This window comes from Cebus imitator, unplaced genomic scaffold, assembly GCF_001604975.1.
Source record: "Cebus imitator isolate Cc_AM_T3 unplaced genomic scaffold, Cebus_imitator-1.0 Scaffold306, whole genome shotgun sequence".
Taxonomy (NCBI): domain Eukaryota; kingdom Metazoa; phylum Chordata; class Mammalia; order Primates; family Cebidae; genus Cebus; species Cebus imitator.
Window position 1 is genome coordinate 538,510 of NW_016107621.1, and position 23,134 is coordinate 561,643.

The following is a 23,134-nucleotide window of genomic DNA, read 5'->3' on the forward strand; positions in this document are numbered from 1 at the left end:
GGGAAAGGACTGGCTCAAGGGCATGTGGGAGAGACTAGAGCACCAGGACCTTCCCCTGTGGGCCTGGCACATTCTGCCAATGATCCGTACTCACCAATCACTCATTTGCTTCCCTGCTCTTTTGTTTTATTTTATTATTAATTTTTGAAACAGAGTCTTGCTCTGTCACCCAGGCTGGAGGGCAGTGGTGCATTCTCAGCTCACTGCAACCTCTGCCTCCCAGGTTCAAACGATTCTCCTCCCTTAGCCTCCCAAATAGCTGGGACTACAGGTGTGTGCCGCCACACTCAGCTAATTTTTCTATTTTTTAGTAGAGACAGGGTTGCACCATGTCGTCCAGGCTGGTCTTGAACTCCTGACCTCAAGTGATCCACCCACCTCGGCCTCTCAAACCTGCTCTTTTAAAAATTATTTTTATTTAATATTTATTTATTTATTAGAGACAAGGTCTCACCATATTGCTCAGACTGCTCTTGAATGCCTGGCTTCAAGTGATCCTCCTGCCTCAGCCTCCCAAAGTTCTGGGGTTACAGGCGTGAGCCACTGCACCCAGCTCTACTACACTGATCTTAATTTTTCTTCATAATCAAATTTGTATTATTTATTTTCTCTACTTTTTTTTAAATTAAAGCCATATGTCAGCTGGGTGCGATGGCTCACGCCTGTAATTTCAGCATTTCGGGAGGCTGAGGTGAGCGGATCATGAGGTCAGGAGATCAAGACCATCCTGGCTAACACGGTGAAACCCCGTCTCTACTAAAAATACAAAAAATTAGCCAGGCATGGTGGCACATGCCTGTAGTCCCAGCTACTTAGGAGTCTGAGGCAGGAGAATCACTTGAACCCAGGAGGTGGAGGTTGCAGCGAGCCAAGATCGAACCACTGCACTCCAGCTTGGGCGACAGAGTGAGACTCTGTCTCAAAAAAGAAAAAACTGTATGTCACTGCTGATATAGCCCACAGGAAGTGTGAACAGAATCCACTGGGCTCTTGAGACAGGATGGCTTAGGTAAGAGGTTACAGGTTTGGGAGGTAGACAGGCCTGGGCTGGGATCCTGGCCACTCCTATGACAGCCCTGTGAACAATTGTCTCTTCCCTCTCCAAGCCTGCCCTTCCCTGACACCCATGTGATGAGAGCTCAACCCCTGCCACCCAAGAAATGTAAGCTGGTGCCCTTTAATGTTATGATTCTCGTAGGGGGACAGACTTGGGTGCTTCTGGCAGGGAGTTTTTCCAACTTTGTTTTCCTTGAGGACTATGAGAAAAGGGGCTCAAGAATGAATCTTGACATTCAAACTGGCTATTATTGCAAAGCACTTTTAAATATTGCAGGGGATCGATTTTCTAACTTTATGACTAGGCTAAGCCCTACTCATTAGCAGCCCAACCATGGCTTTTGGAGAGTGTGGGGGTTAAAATTAAGGCTCTCCTCTCTGCTGGGCCTGGTAGCTCACATCTGTAATCCTGACACTGTGGGAGGCCAAGGCAGGAGGATCGCTTGAGGCCAGGAACTTGAGACCAGCCTGAGCAACATAGTGAGAATCTCTATTAAAAAAAATTTTTTTTTAATTAGCTTGGCATTGTGGTGCATGCCTATGATTCCAGGTACTCAGGAGCTGAGGTGGGAGGATCACTTGAGCCTGAGAGGTCAAGGCTGCATTGAGCCACGATCCCACCACTGCACTCCAGCCTAGGTGACAGAGCAAGACCTTGTCTTAAAAACAAACAACCAAAAAAGATAATTTCCCTCCCTGCTCTGTTTCTGAGGCTTCTTCTTGCCTATCTCCAGAAGGACATCTTCTAAGTGCCTTCATGAGAGGTGGGGAATTTGGGGGTCTTACTCTCTCCTCTAGCAAAATCTCTGTCACACCTGGGACAGCAGTCAGCATGGTGGGACATCGGGGACTAAGGCCTCCCTCTGCCCCCCCTTGTCTCCTCCCTGTCTGTCTGAGCATCTCTTACTTTACTGTGTTTCTCACGGGGCATCGTCTCGCAGGGCCTATCTCTAAATCTCTCTTTCTCTCTTCGATCCTCCCCATCTCTGCCAGTGGGTGTCTGTCTCTCACTCTGCCTTTTTGCCTCCCTGTGTTTTCCAGGCCTCGGAACTGGGAATGACCTCAGCATTTTACAAGTACATCCTCACCACCATGGTGTGTACACCCTCTGGCCCCTCTCTACCCCCACTTCCCTCCCACTGCAGCTGTCCAACTCAGGGCTCAGCCACAGGCCTTACCACCTCTTCTTCATCCCAGGACTTCCCTATCCTGCATCTGGACGGTATCGTGGAGGACTCCTCCAACATCCTGGGCTTCTCCATGTTCAACACATCCCACCCCTTCTACCCTGAGTTTGTCCGCAGCCTCAACATGTCCTGGAGGGAGAACTGTGAAGCCAGCACATACCCAGGCCCTGCGGTGAGCACACAGATACCCAGTCACACCCAGAGATACTCTATACATAGATACTTCTGGGGACCCCTTTCAGACCTCACTTAGATCATGCTCAGAACCCTCTGGCCTTCCCTGACGCCTCGTGGTGTGGCCCTGTGATGGGTTGGGCCCATGCCTTCCTTCTCTCCCTCTACCTGTCACACCACTCTGCCCACACCAGCTCCTTGAGGTGCCTCTAGTGCCCCAAGCACAGGTGCACCTTAGGGCCTTTGCATACCCTCTTCCCCCTGCTTCCTGTGCACTTCAGAGAAGCGACGGCTTGCTCCCCATCACTAGGACATTGCTCCAGTGTCCCCTCAGGTATGAGATTTTCCTTCCTCCTCCTGTTAAAAAAAAATTGTAAACTTGGCTGGGCATGCTGGCTCACACCTGTAATTCCAGAACTTTGGGAAGCCAAGGTGGGCAGATCAGGAGTTTGAGACCAGCCTGGCCAACATGGTGAAACCCCATCTCTACAAAAACTCAAAAATTAGCTGGGCATGATGGCGAGTGCCTATAATCCCAGCTACTCAGGAGGCTGAGGCAGAAGAATCACTTGAACTTGGGAAGCAGAGGTTGCAGTGAGCCAAGATTGTGCCATTGCACTCCAGCCTGGGCAAGAGAGCGAGACTCTGTCTAAAGCAAATTGGCCAGGTGTGGTAGTTTACACTTTTAATCCCAGCACTTTGAGAGGCTAAAGCGGGAGGATCACTTCAGGCCAGGAGTTTGAGACCAGCCTGACTAAAATGGTGAAACTACTAAAAATACAAAAATTAGCCGGGCATGGTGGCACATGCCTGTAGTATCAGCTACTCAGGTGGCTGAGGCACAAGAATTGCTTGAACTTGGGAGGTAGAAGAGATTGCAGTGAGCCAAGTTTGTGCCACTGCACTCCAGCCCATGTGACAGAGCGAGACTCTGTCTCAGAAAAAAAAAAAAAGGTAAACTACCTAGTTTTTTACTCCTTTCTGCCTTCTTTTTTTGCATAGCACTTATATTTGCTTATTTCATCATGATATGGCTTGCTGTGTGTTAGACTTACATAGAGATACGGATTTGAGGACTGTAAGTTCCATGAGGGCAGGGGGTTCTGTCTATTTTGCTCACCATTGTATTCCCAGCACTTAAAACAGTCTATAGTTCATAACAGGCGTCCGATAATATATGTTGAATAAATGCCAGCATACAAAAGATGCATATTTATGTATATTTGTTCATAGACATCTACTTAGATACCAAGACACCAAGATACTCCTGCATGCAGAGTGCACGTGGACACCAAGCTGTCTAGTCAGATGGGTCCATGCAGGGCCATCATGCACCCCAATACAGAGACACGTTTGTGTGTACTCCTGTGTACATCTGCCCAACGCAGATACTCAGACCTTCAAACTAACACAGCCAGGACACACACACACAAGCACACGCATACACCATGGTTGTATCACAGCTTGGTGGCCAGAGTGTGTGGGACGCTCTCTATGTGCCAGGTGCTGTTCTGAGTGCTTTACAGGCATTATGTTACCAGATCACCACAACACATGAAGGTAAAGATTACTGTTATCTTCATTTTACAGAGAAGGAAACTGAGATTCAGAGAGGAATGGGGACTCAGCCCTATCACAGAATGAAGAAATAGCAGAGCCAGGCCTCTAGCTCTGAGCCCCCTGCCTCGCAGGCCCAGGACCAACCATTATATGCTCCTGCCTCTCTAACACCACACGCACCCTGCGTATAGACAGATGGGCACTGTCATCCAGTCCCATTCACGTAAACATGCCGCAGATACACTCAGACGGGGACTATGGCCATCTTCCCCGGCCTGTATTACCCAGATTCCCGGAGACACCTGCCCGTGCAGGTGACACAGCTGGCCATCCAGGGACCCTCTGAGAGACACATGGCCACACGCAGTCTAGAAGACCTACTCCCACCAAGACATGGGAGACATACACACCTTCCCCACTGTCATTTCCACTTCCCGAGAAAGACACCAGAGCCACTTACTCCTGACCCACCTAGTTTCCCATTCCTGGTGAGAGGGAAATTATTCAAGGGCTTGAGGGTGGCAGCTTGGGGGCTCCCCTGGCTAAGCAGCCTCTTATCCATCCCATCTCTACCTCTGTCTCACCCCAGCTGTCAGCTGCCCTGATGTTTGACGCCGTGCATGTGGTGGTGAGTGCCGTCCGAGAGCTGAACCGCAGCCAGGAGATTGGCGTGAAGCCCCTGGCCTGTACATCAGCCAACATTTGGCCCCATGGGACCAGCCTCATGAACTACCTGCGCATGGTGAGCCCAAGCGGGAGTGGGCAGAGGAGGCAGGGCATGGCCACCTCAAGTGGGAACACTCATTGTGTCCACCCTGCGGCCCTCTGCCCTCCCTGCTCCTCACACCTTACCCACTGCCTCCCCTGTCCACTCCCGGCTGTTGCTGCCTGTCTGGGTTGCTCTCTCTCTCTCCTTCTGAGACTTGCCCTCTTCATGCCTTTTGACCCATCTCCCCTTGCTTCCTTGCATGTTATCTTGCTCTTTTGACTGATCTTCCTCTTCTCTCTCTTGTCCCCTCCACCCAAATCTGTCTGTGCCTTTCTCTGTGGATGTCTCGTTCCTGTGGGCCTTCCCTGCCCATCTCTGGACCCCTGCACCCTCCCTCTGCCCCGCCTCCCTGCCCTGCCAGGTAGAGTATGATGGGCTGACCGGGCGGGTCGAGTTCAACAGCAAAGGGCAGAGAACCAACTACACCCTGCGTATCCTAGAGAAGTCCCGGCAGGGCCACCGTGAGGTGAGCAGACCCAAGGCAACACCAGAGCCCTGCCGGGGTGAGGGTGGGGGCAGGCCCAGAGGCTGCCATGACCTCAGATAGGGCCTGAACTGACAGCACCCTCTCTGCCTCCTAGATTGGGGTGTGGTACTCTAACCGCACCCTAGCCATGAACGCCACCACCCTGGACATCAACCTGTCACAGACACTGGCCAACAAGACCCTGGTGGTCACGACCATCCTGGTGAGTGGTCCTAGATGGGGGTCTGGGGGTGATAAGTGAAGGGGCCTGAATGCTGGGCCTTCCCTGACGCTGCCCTGAGCCCAGTCCTAGCTCCCCCCATGAGGTGGAGGGATGCATTGGCTGGCACAGCACACAGGCCAGTGGGGGCTGGGATCCCTACATCCAACAACTCCAGGTTATGAACAAGGCATCATCATTCTAAATGCTGCCAGAGCAGAGAAGGATGCAGACTGCCCTCGGGGCCAAGTTTAACCCAGCTCTTTGCACAATATCTGGCTGTGGTCGGTCCTGATGAATCATGATTGCCAGAACAGTTGTTTTGCCACCCTTGCTGACCGAGTGTGTTAATACATGCCTACTCAGTGTCCATCTTGAAAATGTGGAAACTGAAGCTCAGAGAGGGGAGGTGATTTGCCCAGGATCACACAGCAAGTACCCAGCACATCCAGGACAGGAAGCCGTATCTCTAATCCTTCAGAGCCTGAGTCTTGACCTCTGTGCTCTGAAGCTCCAGATCTCTCACCAAACACCAGCCAGGGGCATTGTCCTGTAGCCCTAGGGATGCCACTCCTGCATTTCACCAAATCCGAGGCGGAGGAGCCTTTGTGTGCCATGTATTTATTGAGTACCTGTTCTGCACCAGGCACTGTGCTAGGCCCTTTCCAAGCATCATTCTTTAGACCTCATGGCTACCGTTGTGAGCTTGGTCTTATTTCCTCCTTTTGAGGGTAAGGAAGCAGGTCACACAGTGAGTCTCTGGTGGAGCCGAGTGTCAGGCTCAGAGCTGGTGCTCTGCTGCTTCCTGTCAGGTACAGTGGGCTTCCAATGGCTTAGGAGGTCAGGGAGAGGATGACGCACAGGGCCTGGTGAGCAGGAGGCTTCCCCAAACACCTGGCCTGGAGGCTGGACATGCCAGGCAGCCACGCTCTTCAGAGCAGCCAAGCCTGCAGCCTGTCAGAATTCGTTGTTACTGAGGGAGCTGCTCAGTAACTCTGATCTGTGCCAGCTATTAGCTGTGTATGCTGATATTCAGAGAGGGTTACCAGAGGACTCTACAGGATGTCAGAGGCCCCCTAAAGCAGTGAGTTGCAGAGTGGTTCCCTCGGTCCCTAGGGAAATTCTGATCTAAAATGGACCTCGAATCTCTCTGGGGAAGAGCCAGTGAGCCTGTTGTGGAGGGACGGTTGGCCTGCTGACGGGAAACCAGAAACTTCCTAACAGCCTCACCAGGGGGTCCTGGGGGCTGGGCTACGAGCAGTTGGCCCCTCTGTGCTGTGGGGTATGGTCAGTTTCTGAAGCCTCCTGGAGGCAGAAGAGTTGGGGGGCTTGGTGGGGAACAGGGCACAGAGGTCAGGGAGGGAAAGAGCTGACCATGACGCTGGGAGCTTCGAGTGTCTTCACTCTCCTCCCTACTTCTCGAGGCCTGGGAGCCCATATCGTTCTTCCCTTCCTGATGTTTACTCTTCTCTTGATAGGTTGATTCACTAATTCATCCCATAAAAATTTACCAAGCTGCATGGTGCTGGTCCTTACATTCTAGAAGCACAGAAATGAGTCAGGTGCTCTCAGGTGGCACTGGGAGGTGGTCCTAGTCTGATGAAGGAGGCAGACCTGGACATAGTCATTCCCACAATGAGGGACTCCCAAAGAAAGGAGGGACTGAGTCAGCTTTAGGAGGCCAGAGGAAGGCTTCCTGGCAGAGGCGGTGTTAGATGGAGTTGCCTAGGAGTTGGGTGTGCAGAAAATATCCCAGGCAGCAGGAGCAGCAGGAGGGGCAGGAGCTGGGGTTTTAGGAAGCACTTGTCAGATTGAAAAGGGAGGCAACAGCCTCTGTGTACACATCCAGACAAGTCCCATTCATTCACCGGTATTGCCTTACATGGGTTTCTGGGTAAGACCTGCGTCAGGCACTTGGGGATTCACATGTGACTCAAACTGGGTGCCTAGGGCAAGATGTGGGTTAGGACTTGTCTCATTTACTGCTCTGTTCCCAGGGCCTAGAGCCATGCCCAACACCCAGCAAGCACAGAGGGCTGTGGTGAGCCATGGGACCGAGGCAGCATAGGGGCTGTGAGGCAGCAGGTGGCGAAGGGCTTTGAGGGACTCAGTTGTCCTATGCTTTACCTTGGAAAGAGAATGTTGAGCAGGAAGGGGTGGGGTCAGATCTGGAGCCAGGAAAGCTCCTCCTTGGCCCATGAAAGGTGCTGCTAGGGATTAGAGGTGGTCTAAGTGTGGAAGTGAGGGGCTCTGGTGATAGAGTGCAGGCTGGCGCTGACCCTGGGGCAGACTCTGTGGTCTGGTGCTGGGATAGGGTGGGCTGGCGCTGAGATGGAGAGAGAGGCCCCACGGGGAAGCTAGGGATCCATAAATCTTATAGAGTTGAGGCTGCGCAGGGGCCTGCCCTCCTCAGCCGCTGGCCTTGCCCCAGTCTTGGAGAATTTCTTGGGGGCACCCAGGCAGTCCTGAGGATTCCCTTCATTGAGCTGTGATGCCTCACCCTGCCCTTTGGTGACTAAGTGTGGTAGTAAAAGTAGTCCCTCTGCTGCGGACAGAGGGACCTCAGTCCTATTCCTCCATTTTTATTAGTTCAAGTCACTTAACTATCCAGTCTCTATAGCTTTATCCATAAAATGGGTCTGCGTCTCACCTTGAGGGGCCGTGAGAGGATCACATGAGCTAAGAAAGCCTTTGCAGTGCCCAAGGTATGCATGAGAGCTCCCTCCCTCCCTCTCCTGAGCTTGTATCCTTGGTACAAATAGCAGTTGAAGTGGTTCATGGCTTTGAGTGCTGTGCCAAGCCCTGTGCTCGTGTGACTCAATCTTCACAGCAGCCCTGATTTTCAGATGAAGGCATGGGAGGGTTAAAGGATGTGCCTGAGGCCACCTGGTTAGAAGGCAGCAGAGTCGACACACCTGTCTTTTGCACCACATTGTCTCTATTTCTTCTTTCTGAGCCCTCAGTACTGTGTGCTGCACCTGGCACTGCCATCCACACACTATGTGACCTTAGCAGGTCTCTTCTCTCTAGCCTCAGTTTCCTCCTTTAAAGTGAGGGGATTAAAGTATTCCTAGCAGGCTGGGCATGGTAGCTCACATCTGTAATCCCAGCACTTTGGGAGGCTGAGGTGGTAGGATCACTTGAGCCCATGAGTTTGAGACCAGCCTGGGCAACACGGCGAAACCCCATCTCTACTAAAAATACAAAAATCAGCTGGGCATGTTGGTGCGCACCTGTAATCCCAGCTACTTGGGATGCAGGAGGGTTGCTTGAACCCAAGAGGTTGAGGCTGCAGTGAGCCCAGATCACACCACTGCCAGGGCAACAGAGTGAGACCCTGTCTAAAAATTAAAAAAAAAAAAAAGAATTAATAAATAAACAAGTAAATAAAATATTCATAGCAGAGTGAGGAGGTTGGACTAGATCAGGGTTGTTTATACTCCAGGAAATCCTGGATATGGATTTGGATCCCAGGTTCATGAAAGTGTCCAAGCAATCAGCTTGTGAGGATTGTTCTAGAACCTACTCTAATTTTTTGTTTTACTTTCCAGAGATTTTTGTTGAAATGTAACACACATACAGAAACGTGCACAAATTGTGTAACTTCTCACTGAAGTTTCAAAAACTGAACACACCTGTGTAACCAACCAGCTGTCCTCAACCCAAAGCCTCCCCATGCCCTTCCAATCACTAACCCGCCAAGGCTAACCCCCATCTCAGCTTCCATCACCATAAATCGACTTTGCCCGCCTTTGAACCTCATATAAATGGCATCATACTGTATGTTCTCTCCTGAGACTGGCTTCTTTCGCCAGCATGATGAGATTCATCTGTATCATTGCAAGGAGTGTAGTCTCACTGTTGTATGTTGAATGTACTGCAATTTACTGATTCATCAAATCTAGATGGAAGTTTGTTTCTGGCTTTTTGCTGTTAGGAATAGTACTGCTAGGAAGGTTCTCTTCCATGCAGTAGAACATGTATTTGTGTTTCTGTTGGGGTGTTCCAGGGAGTTACTGTGTCGCAGGGTGTTGGTCCCAGCTTTAGCAGGTTTTGCAAAAGTGTTTTCCAAAGTGGTTGAACCACTTTCACCTTCATTCCCAGCAGCAGCAAATGGATGAGATTTCCACTTGCTCCTTGTTTTCGTCAGTGGTGAGTGTATTAAGGTACCAACCATATGTGGTGGTTTTCATTTGCATTTCCCTAATGATCAGGGAGGTAGAATACCTTTTTGTGTTTATTGACTATTTGGTTTCTGTTTGTTTTTGTTTTTTGAGAGAGGGTCTTGCTCTGTTACCCAGGCTGGAGTGCAGTGGTCCAGTCATAGCTCACTGCAGCTTCTACTTCAGGCTCAAGCACTTCTCCCAGCTCAGCCTCCTGAGTACCTGGGACCACAGGCATGCACCACTACACCCACCTAATTAAAAAATTTTTTTTCTTTTAATAGACAGGGTTTCACCATGTTCCCAGGCTGGTCTTGGACTGTTGGGCTCAAGGGATCCACCCACCTTGGCCTCCTAAAGTGCTGGGATTACAGGCGTGAGCCACCACACCTGGCCCTTTATTGGCTATTTGGAAATCCTCATTTGCAAGGTTCCTATTCATGTCTTTTTCCATTTAAAAATATTGGGATATATGACCTTTTTATTGATTTGTGAGTTATTTATACATTCTTGGGTACAAGTCATGTGCATATTACAAATGAGTTCTCCCCCTTTGTGGCTTACCTTTTCATTCTCAGTAGTATCTTTTGGATAAAAGCATTTGATTTTTAATTTTACTAAAGTTCACTCTATCAGCTTTTTTCCTTTACGATTAATCGTTTAAGAATTTAAGAATTCTGTGCATGCCCCTATATCATGAAGATATTCTATTTGTTTTCTGAAAACTTAGTAATTTTGCCTTTTACATTTGGCTCTGCCATCCTCCTGAAATTGATTTTTTATGTAGCATGTGAGGTAGGGGAGTAAGAATACTTTCTCTTCTCTTCTCTCCTCTCCTCTTCTTCTCCTCTCCACTCCTCTCTTCTCCCCTCCCCTCCCCCCTTCCCTTTCCTCTCTCTCTCTCTCTCTCTCTCTCTCCCTCTCTCTCTCTCTCTCTCTCTCCGTCTCTCTCTCTCTCCCCCCTCTCTCTCCTCTCTTTTCCTCTCAGTCTCGCTCTGTTGCCCAGGCTGGAGCATAGTGGCATGTGATCTTGGCTCAGTCCAACCTCTGCCTCCTGGGTTCAAATGATTCTCCTGTCTCAGCCTCCCAAGTAGCTGGGATTACAGGCGCCCACCACCACGCCCAGCTCATTTTATGTATTTTTAGTAGAAATGGGACTTTCACCATATTAATCAGGAGTTCACTTGAACTCCTGACCTCAAGTGATCCACTCGCCTCAGCCTTCCAAACTGCTAGGATTACAGGTATGAGCCACTGTGCCCGGCCGTAATACTTTTTTTCCATACGGGTATTTAATTCAGCAGCACCATTTATTTTAACAACGTTCTTCCCCCTTCACGATAGTTTCACCTTTGTCACAAATCAATATCCATTTATTTGTGGGTTTCTAAACACTCCATTCTATTGTCTATTTGTCTATCTTTGTTCTAGTACTGCAGTGTCTTAATTACCATAGCTTTAAATTAAGTGTTAATATTTGATAGGGTAAACCCTCAGTTTTGCTTTTCTTATTAAGGATTACTTTGGTTCTTCTTGACTCTGCATTTCTTTTTATCTAAGTTGTTTTGAGACGGAGTCTTGCTATGTTGCCCAGGCTGGTCTTGAACTCCTAGGCTCAAGTAATCCTCCCTCCTTGGCCTTTCAAAGTTCTGGGACTATAGATGTAAGCCATCAAGCCCAGCCAACCATGCATTTCCATACACACTTAAATACCATACTTCACATTTTAAAAATTTATTACATTGGGGAAGGGGGCTGGGTGTGGTGGCTCATGCCTGTAATCCCAGCACTTTGGGAGGCCAGGGTGGGCAGATCACATGAGCTCAGGAGTTTGAGACCAGCCTGGGCAACATGATGAAACCCTGTCTCTACAAAAAATGTGAAAATTAGCCAGGCTTAGTGGTACGCATCTGTGGTCCCAGCTACTCCAGAGTCTGAGGTGGGAGAATCACTTGAGCCCAAGAGACAGAGGTTCTAGTGAGCCAAGATTGTGCCACTGCGCTCCAGCCTGGGTGACAGAGTGAGACCCTGTCTCAAAAATAAATAAATAAAAGTGGGGAAGGAACAAAAGTTAATACAAACCTATGTAAAATAGAATTCAAAGAATACAAGGTGGGTGAGGAGTGAAAAATCAGTTTCCTTCCCTCCCTGGGTCTCTCGTTTTCTTTTTTCAGAGGCCACCATCCTTCCAGCAATGTCTATGCATATACAAGCACATCCCTGCTTTTTCTTTAACAAAGAATAGCATATTGTACACGTTGTTCTGTAGCTTGTTTTTTTCCTCCTAATATATCTTGTAGACCTTGCTATTTTAGTGGTTGCCTGGGATTCTTTTATGACATCGATAATCTTTTTAACTTGGCCCAAATTAGGTTGTTTCAGTCTTTGTTCTCACTACAAGTAATGCTGCACTGACTTTCTTGGACCTGCATTTTTTGATGCACAGCCATTTGTAGGATAAATTCTTAGAACTGGACTTAGCAATATCTTATTGTCTGGCTGCAGTGTTGGGCTTCTGCAAAAGATTCTCTTTGAAGTCTGAAGACCCTGGCTTGGAGGCTCTTTGAGGACCCTTCTGTTCTGATAGTCTGTGGCTCAAAGTTGAGTCTTACATTATGGTTATCTAATTTTGAGTTCTGTTCATAGACCGCAGTCTCTTTTTGTTTCTCTAAGCTCAGATCCCATTCCTGAGACCCTGAACCCAACTTCCTCAGTCTCAAATTTGGAGATCAACTTGGCATAGTGGAAGGAACAGGGTTCGGAGTGCACAGTGATTAGGTTGTGAAGCCCAGCTCTGCCCTATCTCCCTTCCCACTGCCCTGCTTTAGCTGGGTGGCCTTGGGCTAAACGCTTTACCTCTCTGAGCCTCTGTTCTCTTCTCTGTATGTCAAGGGGGCTATATGGGAGCCAGACACTTGTCTTTAGGAGTCTTGATTTCTGATTATCCAGCTTTGATACCCAGCCTGGGTCCCTCACCTCTGGATTCTCCCATATCCACTATCTGATTCTGTCCACTTGAGCTCAATCTAGTATGGGGCATAAGAGTGGAACTTTGGAATCAGACCAACTTGTCCTTCTCAGCCACTTACTACTTCACTTCTCTGGACCTCAGCATCCTCATCTCTAAAACAGAAGTAATAATACTGCCCTCCCACGCTGACAGAATTGCTGTCACATAGCAAGCCCACAAGAAATGTTGGCTGCTGCTGCTATTATTAGTATTATCTCACATTCTTGTTCCCAGTTCCACAATTTTGGATCTGGAAAGGCAGCTTGATAGAGAATCACTGACTGCCCTCCATCCCATTGCCCTACAGCTGTAGGGCTCTGTGGGGTCCTGGAGTCCACAGCCTGTGACCTGGCCACATAGTAGGAGATTCTATCACTGTGTGACAAACCACCTAGAACCCAGAAACTGAAACAATAGCAGTTGCTAATTTTGCATGATTCTGTGGGTCAACTCAGTGGTTCTTTGGCTGGTCTTACCTGGGCAAACTGTGGCAGCATTCAGCTGGTGTCTAGACTGGACTAAAAAGTGCAGAATGTCTATGAATGCTGGCTGTTGGCTGGCACGCCTTGGTTTACTTACCCTCCAGCAGGCCAGCCTGGGCTTCCTTAAATGGGGGCTGCTCTGAAGGCTGAGGCTCTGAAATTCACACAGCATCACTTCTGCCATGTCCAGTTGGCCAAAGTAAATCCTAAGGCCAGTCCAGACCGAGGAGTCTGGACCCAGCAAGAAATGGACCCCATCGACAGCACAATATTGTGGCCACATCTGTCATGGAGCTCAGTAATTATGTGTTGAATGAATGAGAGGTGATGGAGGTCACTTGACCACTTTGAGCCTCGGTGTCCACATGTGTAAAAGGAGCCTACTCATGCCCATTTCAGTGTGAGGTCGCCGTGAAGAATTAAAGTGATGTCATTGAGAGAACACAGCACAGGTTCTCAATACACAGTAACCATTGCGGATATTTTATGTTACTTTTTTTTTAAAGAGTCTTACTCTATCACCCAGGCTGGCCTGCAGTGGCGCAATCTTGGCTCACTGCAACCTGAGCCTCCGGGGCTCAACCTCAGCCTCTCAAGTAGCTGAGACTATAGGTGTAAGCCACCACACCCAACTAATTTTTGTTGTTGTTGTTGTTGTTTTATAGAGATGGGGTTTTGCCATGTTGCCTCGGCTGATCTTGAACTCCTAGGCTCAAGCCATCTACCTGCCTTGGCCTCCCAAAGTGTTAAAATTACAGACTTGAGTTACCTGCCTGGCTCATTGTAGATACCTTAACCAAAGCTCTTTCCTGGCTCTTCCCTAAGTCCTAAGTTCTTTTGTTCATTAGTCCAAAGTGACATTGTACAAACAGCCATTTAGATAATAACCATTTCCAGATAAGTTTCCCATTTGTTACCATCTTCACATGCCTCGTCTTTCTAGCACTTGGACCATTCTTTCTGCTTTTGTGTTTCTTTGGCACAATGGGGTCAGTAAAGTTTGCTCAGACTCATTAGATACAAGCATCAATGTGGCAGACTGACTGTAGGTCAGAGATTGCAAACTAGCAAGTGTGTTTGTTTTGGCCTGCAGAACGTTTAATAATAATTGGTATTAGAATTTGAATTGGTTGCTGTATTAGTTCGTTTTCAAACTGCTGTAAAGAACTGCCTGAGACTGGGTAATTTATAAAGGAAAGAGATTTAATTGACTCACAGGTTCAGCATGGCTGGGGAGGCCTCAGGAAATTTACAATCATCGCAGAAGAGGAAGGGGAAGCAAGGCACTTGCTTCACAAGGCAGCAGGAGGGAGAAGTGCTGAGTGAAGGGGGAAGAGCCTCTTATAAACCATCATATCTCATGAGAACTTGCTATCCCAGGAAGAGCATGGGGGAAACTGCCCTCATAATTCAGTTACCTCCACCTGGTCTCTCCCTTGACATGTGGGGATTATGGGGATTACAATTCAGGGTGAGGACACAAAGCGTAACCGTATCAGCTGCTAATATTTATTTTATTTTAGAGGCAGAGTCTTGCTCAGTTGCCCAGGCTGGAGTGCGGTGGTACAGTCATAGCTCACTGCAGCGTCGAACTCAGGGGCTCGAGCAATCCTCCCACTGCAATGCCCCAAAGCACTGGGATTTCATGAGAGTTGCTAACATTTATAATCAGGAGATTTTACAAAACAATCTTAGGTTTCCAAATTCTTTTAAAATTACACCATCTGGGCTGGGTGCGGTGGCTCACGCCTGTAATCCCAGCACTTTGGGAGGCCGAGGAGGGTGGATCACTTGAGACCAGGAGTTCGATACCAGCCTGGTCAACATGATGAAACCCCATCTCTACTAAAAATACAAAAAAACATATATATATATATAGCCGGGCGTTGTGGTGGGTGCCTGTAATCTAAGCTACTTGGGAGGCTAAGGCAGAGGAATCACTTAAACCCAGGAGGCAGAGGTTGCAGTGAACCGAGATCATACCACTGCACTCCAGCCTGGGCAACAGAACAAAACTCTGTCTCAAAAAAAAAGGAAAAAAAAAATTTGTACCATCTGTCATCTTTGGCCTGCCTCCCTCATGGGGCATTGGGCTGGAGCTAAACCCTGGTGAGGGATACCGTCTTTGACCCATTGGTGGCTCATGAAGTTGGTTGGGTGAGTCATTACCAGCTATGTGAAAAAATGAAGTGTAGCAGAATAGAAAATATCAGAATGTATTGCCCATAGTCACTAGGGCAAGGTCTGTTCTGTGGAATGAAGTCTAGTTATGTGTGTTCATATGTGGGTTGCAGAGTAAAATGTATCTTTTACTGTGGGTTGTAATAAGAAATCTGAAAGCCCCTGATCCACTTTGGCACAAGCTCTATCCAGTCTCTGACTCACTCTGAAGTTACCACCTCCCTCGTAGGCATTTGAGATTGGGACCATTAAGCGTCAGGTTGGCTGCTGGAGATTAAAATGGCTCCCTGCAATCTGCTAGGGGCTGGCAGCACCCATGTGCTTTTTCCCTGGCTTTCAGGTCTGTTCCTCACTCTGAGAATTTGTAAGTGAGAAATGTGTACTATGAATAAATCATCCCTGCTCAGCCAGCAGATTCCTGCTCTACCTGCCTGGTCCGAGCTCCAGGATACCCGACCCAGCCCCCAGACACCCAGTCTCTGACCCCTGCTCTCTTCTGCCCACCCAGGAGAACCCATACGTCATGCGCCGGCCCAACTTCCAGGCCCTGTCGGGGAACGAGCGCTTCGAGGGCTTCTGCGTGGACATGCTGCGGGAGCTAGCTGAGCTGCTGCGTTTCCGCTACCACCTGCGGTTGGTGGAGGACGGGCTGTACGGGGCACCTGAGCCCAATGGCTCCTGGACAGGCATGGTTGGCGAGCTCATCAACCGGGTACAGCTGGGCTGGGGCTGGGGCTGGGGCTGGGGCTGGGGAGGGGGCATAGACCCGGTGAGTGAGGGAGGGCAGGCAGACAGGCAGCCAGTCGAGTCTTAGGAGCAGCCTGGCTGGTGGCAGAATAGGAGAAGCCACGAAGGGCTCCTCACACCACCTCACTGATGTTGCGCTGTGTGCCTGTGCCTGGCATGTGCCATGGGACAGGACGGGGGAGGAGAGGTGGTGCATGCATCACTGTGTGTCCTGCTTTGCCATATGCCCCTTTCATACCACCTTGGATTAGTCGGTGTGCAAAGATTTGTTAAGTGAATGAAAGACATGGAAGTGGGGAGCAGGAAAATGCCTGAGGTAGCCAAAGGCTTCTTGCAGGAGGCAGGGCTGAGAGCAGGGTGTACACCTCACCTGTGTGCTATGCCCAGCATCTGCCAGGGAGTCTGGCATGTCCTAGATCTGGAGGGCTGCATATAGAACTCACACATGCACTTATTCAGCGGGTGTTTATTGATCACCTACTATGTGCCTTGCCTCTTGCTGGGCGTGGGATTCCACTGTGAGCACAGTGGATCTGGACCATGGCCACAAGCTCAGAGTCTCTTTGGGGTGCAAGACAGCACATGACCACAGCACAAAGCCATCTGGGCTGTGATGGGGGAGCTCAAAGTTGGGGGCCCAGAGGAAGTTCCTGACCCAGTCAGGCATCCCAGGAGGGCTTCCCAAAAGAGATGATACCCAAACTGATTCCCAGAGGGCATGAAGGAATCAGCAAGGTGAAGGGGGTGTGGGAGAAGGGAAGTGTATTTGGAGCAGGGGAAATAGCATCTGCGAAGATGGGGTGATACGAGGGAGTGGGGTACGCTGGAGGAGTCAGTGAGGCCTCAGTGTGGGCAGGATTTGGTTGCAGGTGAAGAGGGTTGGAAGGCAGGGCCATGGGAGGTGGCAGGCAAGGGTGCAGTGGAAAGGATCTTTGGGCATCAGACCATCCTGGATTTGAATTCTTAGGTGTCATTTCTCTTCTCTGAACCTCAGTTTTCCCCTTCCTAAGATGGGGATAATAATACCTTACAGGTCTGTAGTGAGGGTTACGAGAAATAGGGACAAGTACCTTACACATGGCTTGGCAGAGTAGGTAACTGAAACGTAGTTTCTCTTTTTATTCCAAGTGGGAGAAACTATGGGCACAACTGCCCAGAGTCAGGACTGTGCCCTGGGAAACAAGTAGGTCCTCCGTTAGGACACACCCAGAGCTGGTGTGCAGAGCAGTCAGGGCAGCTTTAACATTAGACTTGACTAAGCTCATCAGAGATTTTCACCCTCCTCTCTCTCTCATGTCAGAATTTACAGCATCCAACCCCCTGAACATCACCAGGGAAGACACGAGAAGGCCACTTTGCTTGACAAGGATGTTTATCAATTAGGGCACTGACTTTCAAAAGTTATTTTGACAGCAGAACTTTTTTTTCCAATTGAAATCTCCTTCAGAACCTTGGGCAAGAGCAGAGCTGCTCTGGCGGAGATGGGGGGGCCTCCCACCCCACCCAACCCCATAGGCAAGCCCTGAGGTGCTGCCCTGTAAAGCTGCCAGCTGATTTGAAAACTTCTGCCCCAGGGTGAGTTTTAATGTCAGGGCAAATTTTTTTATTATTATTATTATTTTATTTTATTTTTTTGGAGTCAGAGTCTCTTCTGTTGCCCAGGCTAGAGTGCAGTGGCACGATCTCTGCCCACAGCAACCTCTGCCTCCCTTTAACCTCCGCCTCCCGGGTTTAAGTGATTCTCCTGTCTTGGCCTCCTGAGTAGCTGGGATTACGGGTGTGCCACCATGCCTAGCTGATTTTTGTATTTTTTGGAGCAATAGGGTTTTGTCATGTTGGCCAGGCTGGTCTTGAACCCCTGGCCTCAAGTGATCTGCCCGCCTCACCTCCCAAAGTGCTAGGATCACAGGTATGAGTCACTGCATCCGACCCAGGGTGAATTTTAAAGCCCGAAGCCCAGAGGCCCCTGGTGAGACAGGAGATGAGGAGTCACAGAGCTGACAGCTCTGTGCTCACCTGAGGCACAGGCTTCTCCTGACCTGTTTCCACAGCCTGGTCTTTAGTCGTAGGCTCAGAAATTTTCTTTAATCTGGTACCCCAGAAATAAGCAGGCTCCAAGGGAGTAACCCTGCACCTGAAGTCACTCTAAAGTGATTGCCCTTTTTTCACCAACAGAGAAGTCTGGAACGGTCCTTATTTTACAGTTGTCTGAACTTTGTGTCTCAGGGCCTACTCATAGTAGGGTCAGGTGAGAGGATCTGGGGCCTGGGGCCAGCAAAGTGTAGCAGCTGGGAGTGTCTGTGGTTGGCTACGATTGTCGATTGTCATCCTGAGTCCTGTTTGAATCTTAGCTCTGCTGTGTACTGGTTGTGTGGCCTTGGACAAGAGCTTAATGTTTCTTTAGGTTATAGTTTGTTCAACTGTAAAATTGGGGAATAACAGCCCTGTAGCACACAGGGTTGTTGTGAAGAACGGCATGCAATGAAGAACTTAGAACAGGGCCTGGTGCATAACAGGTGCCGTTTGTGTGTGTCCTTTATTTTTCCCTTTGAGACTGGGTCTCAGTCTGTTGCCCATGCTGGAGCATAGTAGTGTGATCATGGCTTACTGCAGCCTCAACCTCCTGGACTCAAGTGATCCTCCCACTTCAGCCTCCCAAGTAGCTGGGACTATAGGCATATACCACCATGCCCAGCTAATTTTTGTGTTTTTTTATAGAGATGAAGTCTGGCCATGTTGCCCAAGCTGGTCGTGAACTCCTGGGCTTAAGCAGTCCTCCCACCTCAGCCTCCCAAAGTGCTGGGATTACACTATTTTTATTATTTTTATTGTTATTATTCATACCAGCATGGCCAACACATACATAGATTTGTGTATTCATCCATTTTCCATTTAGCCAGTATTTGTTGAGTGCCTACTATATACCAAACCCTGTGCTGTACCCTGGGGATACTGTGGTAAACAAGCCCGATGTGCTCTTACCGAGCGAGCTAAAGGGTTTGGGCCTCAGCAGAAGGCCCATGGGATGCCCTTGAAGGTTTTTGTTTTTGTTTTTGAGATGGAGTCTCGCTTTGCTGCCCAGGCAGGTTGGAGTGCTATGGCGTAATCTCGGCTCACTGCAACCTCTCCCTCCCGGGTTCAAATGATTCTCCTGCCTCAGCCTCCTGAGTAGCGGGGACTACAGGCACGCACCTCCACACCCAGCATTTTTGTGTTTTTAGTAGAGATGGGGCTTTGCCATGTTAGCCAGGCTGGTCTCGAATTCCTGAACTCAGGTGATCCACCTGCCTTGGCCTTCCAGAGTGCTGGGATTACAAGTATGAGCCACCAAGCCCAGCCGCCCTTGAAGGGTTTTGATCTGGCTCAAGTGAATTGGCTCCAGTGTTGGGGAAGAAGTGGTAACAAAAAGACCAGTGAGGATATAAGGAGTGAGCTGGTGGGCCTCAGGTGGGAGAACGTCAGAACTAGAGACGAGGGGAAGGGCTAAAGAGAACCAGGGCTTGGTGACTGCCTGGGGTGGGGGATGCAGGAAAGGACACGAGGGAGAGCATTCCTCCTGTGTCTGGCTTGGGCAGCTGGGTGATGGCGATGACATTTACCAGGAGAACACTGGAGGAGGAGATGGCTGGAGCATGAAGGGTAGGCAGGGCTTAGCCTTGCCCCACTGTGGGATAGCTGAGTGAGCCAAGCTGCATGGGAATAGTCACCACCATCATCACAACAGCATCAGCTGTCATTTGTTGATTTTACATGATGTGCAAGGAGCTTTTCAAGTGTTATTTAACATAATTCTCATAACAGTCCTTCATGGCCCAAGGATCACTGCCCAGTGTGGGATCTGGACTCCCTGAAGCACAGGGCTGCAGCCAGTTGTGTCTGACTTAAGGCCTGTGCCCTTTTCAGCCCTCCCAGCTGGGAAACCAGGAGTACATTGATGGAGTGGCACGCTGTGCCGGGTCCTGTCCGAGCTTTCTGACTTGTCTCCGTCCTTGACTCCTTGTGGCCACCCAATGAGGAGAGGACTGGTATTAGTCCAGTTTTCTCAAATACACAGTGAGGCACCAAGGTTTCGTGTCCAGACCACATGGCTAGTGACCAGGAGAACCAAGGTGGGCATCCCACAGGGAGGCCCAGAGCTAGTGAGTGACTTCTAGATGGGAGACAGCCTAGGGCACCAGCATCCCTCCAGTCACCGCTGGGCCAGGCACAGGGCTCCTTGGCCAGTCTTGAATTATGACCCATTTGTTCCACCCAGTGGCCATGGCTGGCATTGGCCTTCTCCCTGCCATCACTGCCATAGTGTGAATTCAGCTCCCATCCCTCTTATCAGCCTCCTCATTGGCCTCTTGGCTTCAAGTCTCTCCAGTCCCCAGATTGTCCTTCAGTAGAACCTTTCTACAGTGTGAGTCTGAGCTGTCACTTGTATGCTTTAACTGAAGCCCCTGAGACCCTCAGGATAAAGCTTAGCCTTCAAGGGCAAAGAAGGTATCTTAGGTCAGGGTCACAGGAAGCTAACTCTGAGACAGAGATGTACAGACAGGAAGTGTGATGGTATGCCCCTGGAAACCCGCCCTGTATGGGAGGGAAGGAAGCAGACTTGGGCAGAGGAGTTGAGCTGTGCTGCAGTCACAGCTGGGCCTTAGCCGTCCCACAGGCAGCTCTGGAGCTGGGCTAGCCATCAAGGACCGCTCCCTGTGGCAGCCTGGACATAGGCTGCTCTTGGTGAGAGTCAGGACTTTGGGGAAGGGGATGCTCTTCCGCTGACAGAGCTGAGAGCCATCAGCCACCTATACCCTGGGTAGCTGAGGCAGTGAATGCCTCTCTCCTGAAACAGCATCTGGGTGGCCACCATGGTATCCAGTACAGCAGTGCACTGGTTAGGAGCCAGAAGGAGCCATCTTCAGGTCCCCAGTGCTCCCACATGATCCCTGGCAAACCACTTCTCTCTCTGAACCTCAGTCACTTCTCTTGAAATGGGGCTAATGTTACTTCTCTCACTGAGGTTTTTTTTTTTTTTTTTGATCTTTGGTTCAGGGGAACATGTGCAGCTCTGTTACCTAGGTAAACTTGTGTCATGGGGGTTTGTTGTACAGTTTTTTTGAGTTGGAGTCTCACTCTGTCTCCCAGGCTAGAGTACAATGGTGTGATCTCGGCTCACTGCAACCTCTGCCTCTGGGTTCAAGCGATTCTTCTGCCTTAGCTTCCCAAGTAGCTGGGATTATAGGCATACACCGCAATGCCCAGCTATTTTTATATTTTTAGTAGAGATGGGGTTTCACCATGTTGGCCAGGCTGGTCTCTAACTCCTGACCTCAAGTGATCTGCTCTCCTTGGCCTCTCAAAGTGCTGGGATTACAGGCATGAGCCACCACACCCAATCAGTAGGTTTTGAGGCAATTAAATGAGAGCAAATTTGCACGAGCCTGGTACATGCCTGGCTCACAGGTGGTGACTACTGCCAGTCATTTTTCTTGTGGCAGTCTGTATGTGAGTGTGGTTAGAAGCATGGGCTTTGGAGTTGGCTGCTTGCCCTGAGTTCAAATCTGGACTTACTCCTTACTGGTTTTGTGACCTGCAGGCAGGTGGCTGCCCCCTCTGAGTCTCAAGTGTCCCCTCCAATGGGGAGTGGTGACCCCTAACTTAAGGGGTATCATAGGGGACAGATGAGATCAGCACAGCTCATAGATGCTATCATGACCAAAATAATACCCACACACCTCACCTGTGGCCTCCACACCCTGGGGATGGGAGCCTTGTCTACTTAGCTGTGTCCCCAGCTCAGGGCCTGGCACACTGTAGGTTTCTGGTAAATTAGTGAGTGTGTGACTAAATTAGTGAGTAATGGGCAATTGACTGACTCTGTCAAGAAGGCTTTAGAAATGTTGTCCCCAGTTCTCTTCATCTGATAGAAGATGCACACACACGCTGGGCGCAGTGGCTCAGGCCTATAATCCCAGTACTTTAGGAGGCTGAGGCAGATCACTTGAGGTCAGGAGTTCGAGGCCAGCCTGGCCAACATGGTGAAACCTGTCTCTATTAAAAATACAAAAATTAGCCAGGCATCATGGTGGGCGCCTATAATCCCAGCTTCTCAGGAGGCTGAGGCAGGAGCATCACTTGAACCCAGGAGGCGGAGGTTGCAGTGAGCCAAGATTATGCAGTTGTACCCCAGCCTGGGCAACAGAATATGACTCCATCTCAAAAAAAAAAAAAAAAAAAAAAAAAAAAAAAAAAAAAAAAAAAATCTGTCTTCAAAGGCTTTCACATTAGCTAGTATAAATCCGCTTAAATCTTTAGAAACTTTGGAATGATATTCCATGGCAGAGAAACATGTTTGTCATTTAATCATTCCCCTCCTGACAGATATTTGGGTTGCTTCCGTGTTTTCAAGATTATAAACAGTGCTGTAGTGACTGTCCTTGCACACCTTTTTTGGTATATGCTCATTGAGACAGATCCCTGAAAGTAGAGCTGTGGGCAGGCCTAAAGTTTAATTTTGCTAGAAGCCATCAGTTTTCTAGTCAATTTTATTAGGTGCTTCTGGATAACAAGATTTGTGAAATTGTAAAGTCAGTTATTTCTTGACAGGACCCATCCTAAGGCTAACAAACCCACCAGTCCCCTGATAATTGTGCTGTATCTCAGAAAGCTAGGAATATTTGGCCACAGACACAGTTCTTTAAGCTTTTAAAGATTTTCTGAGCCAGTTGTGGTGGCTCACGCCTGTAACCCCAGCACTTTGGGAGGCTGAGGCAGGTGGCTCGCTTGAGCCCAGGAGTTGGAGACCAGCCTGGGCAACATAGGGAGACCTCATGTTGACAAAAAATTTACAAATTAGCCAAGTGTGATGGTGTGCGCCTGTGGTCCCAACTACTTGGGGGACTGAGGTGGAAAGGATCACTTGAGCCTGTGCTAGAAAGAAAGAGAAAGAAGAAAGAAAGAGAGAGAGAAAGAAAGAAAGAAAGAGGGAAAGAAGGAAGGAAGGAAGGAAGAAAGAAGGGGAAGGTGGGAAGGGGAAGGAGGAAGGGGAAGGAGGAAGGGGAAGGAGGAAGGGGAAGGAGGAAGGGAGGAGGGAGGGAAGGCACGAAGGCAGGCAGGCAGGAAGGAAGGGAAGGAGGA

At 49.4% G+C, this 23,134-nt stretch overlaps 1 protein-coding gene across 7 annotated transcripts in view; it reads left to right on the forward strand.

Annotated features, from left to right (window-relative positions):
• Positions 1-23,134, forward strand: part of GRIK5 (glutamate ionotropic receptor kainate type subunit 5) — a 74,400-nt gene that overhangs the window by 11,534 nt on the left and 39,732 nt on the right. For 6 of the 7 annotated variants that reach the window (XM_017503098.2, XM_017503101.2, XM_017503100.2 and 3 more), the window contains exons 7-12: positions 2,098-2,151; positions 2,254-2,415; positions 4,567-4,719; positions 5,108-5,212; positions 5,328-5,435; positions 15,777-15,980. In XM_017503098.2, the coding sequence (XP_017358587.1) occupies positions 2,098-2,151; positions 2,254-2,415; positions 4,567-4,719; positions 5,108-5,212; positions 5,328-5,435; positions 15,777-15,980 (786 nt within the window). The remainder of the gene's footprint in view (positions 1-2,097; positions 2,152-2,253; positions 2,416-4,566; positions 4,720-5,107; positions 5,213-5,327; positions 5,436-15,776; positions 15,981-23,134) is intronic. The other variant, XM_017503103.2, reaches the window with a different exon arrangement.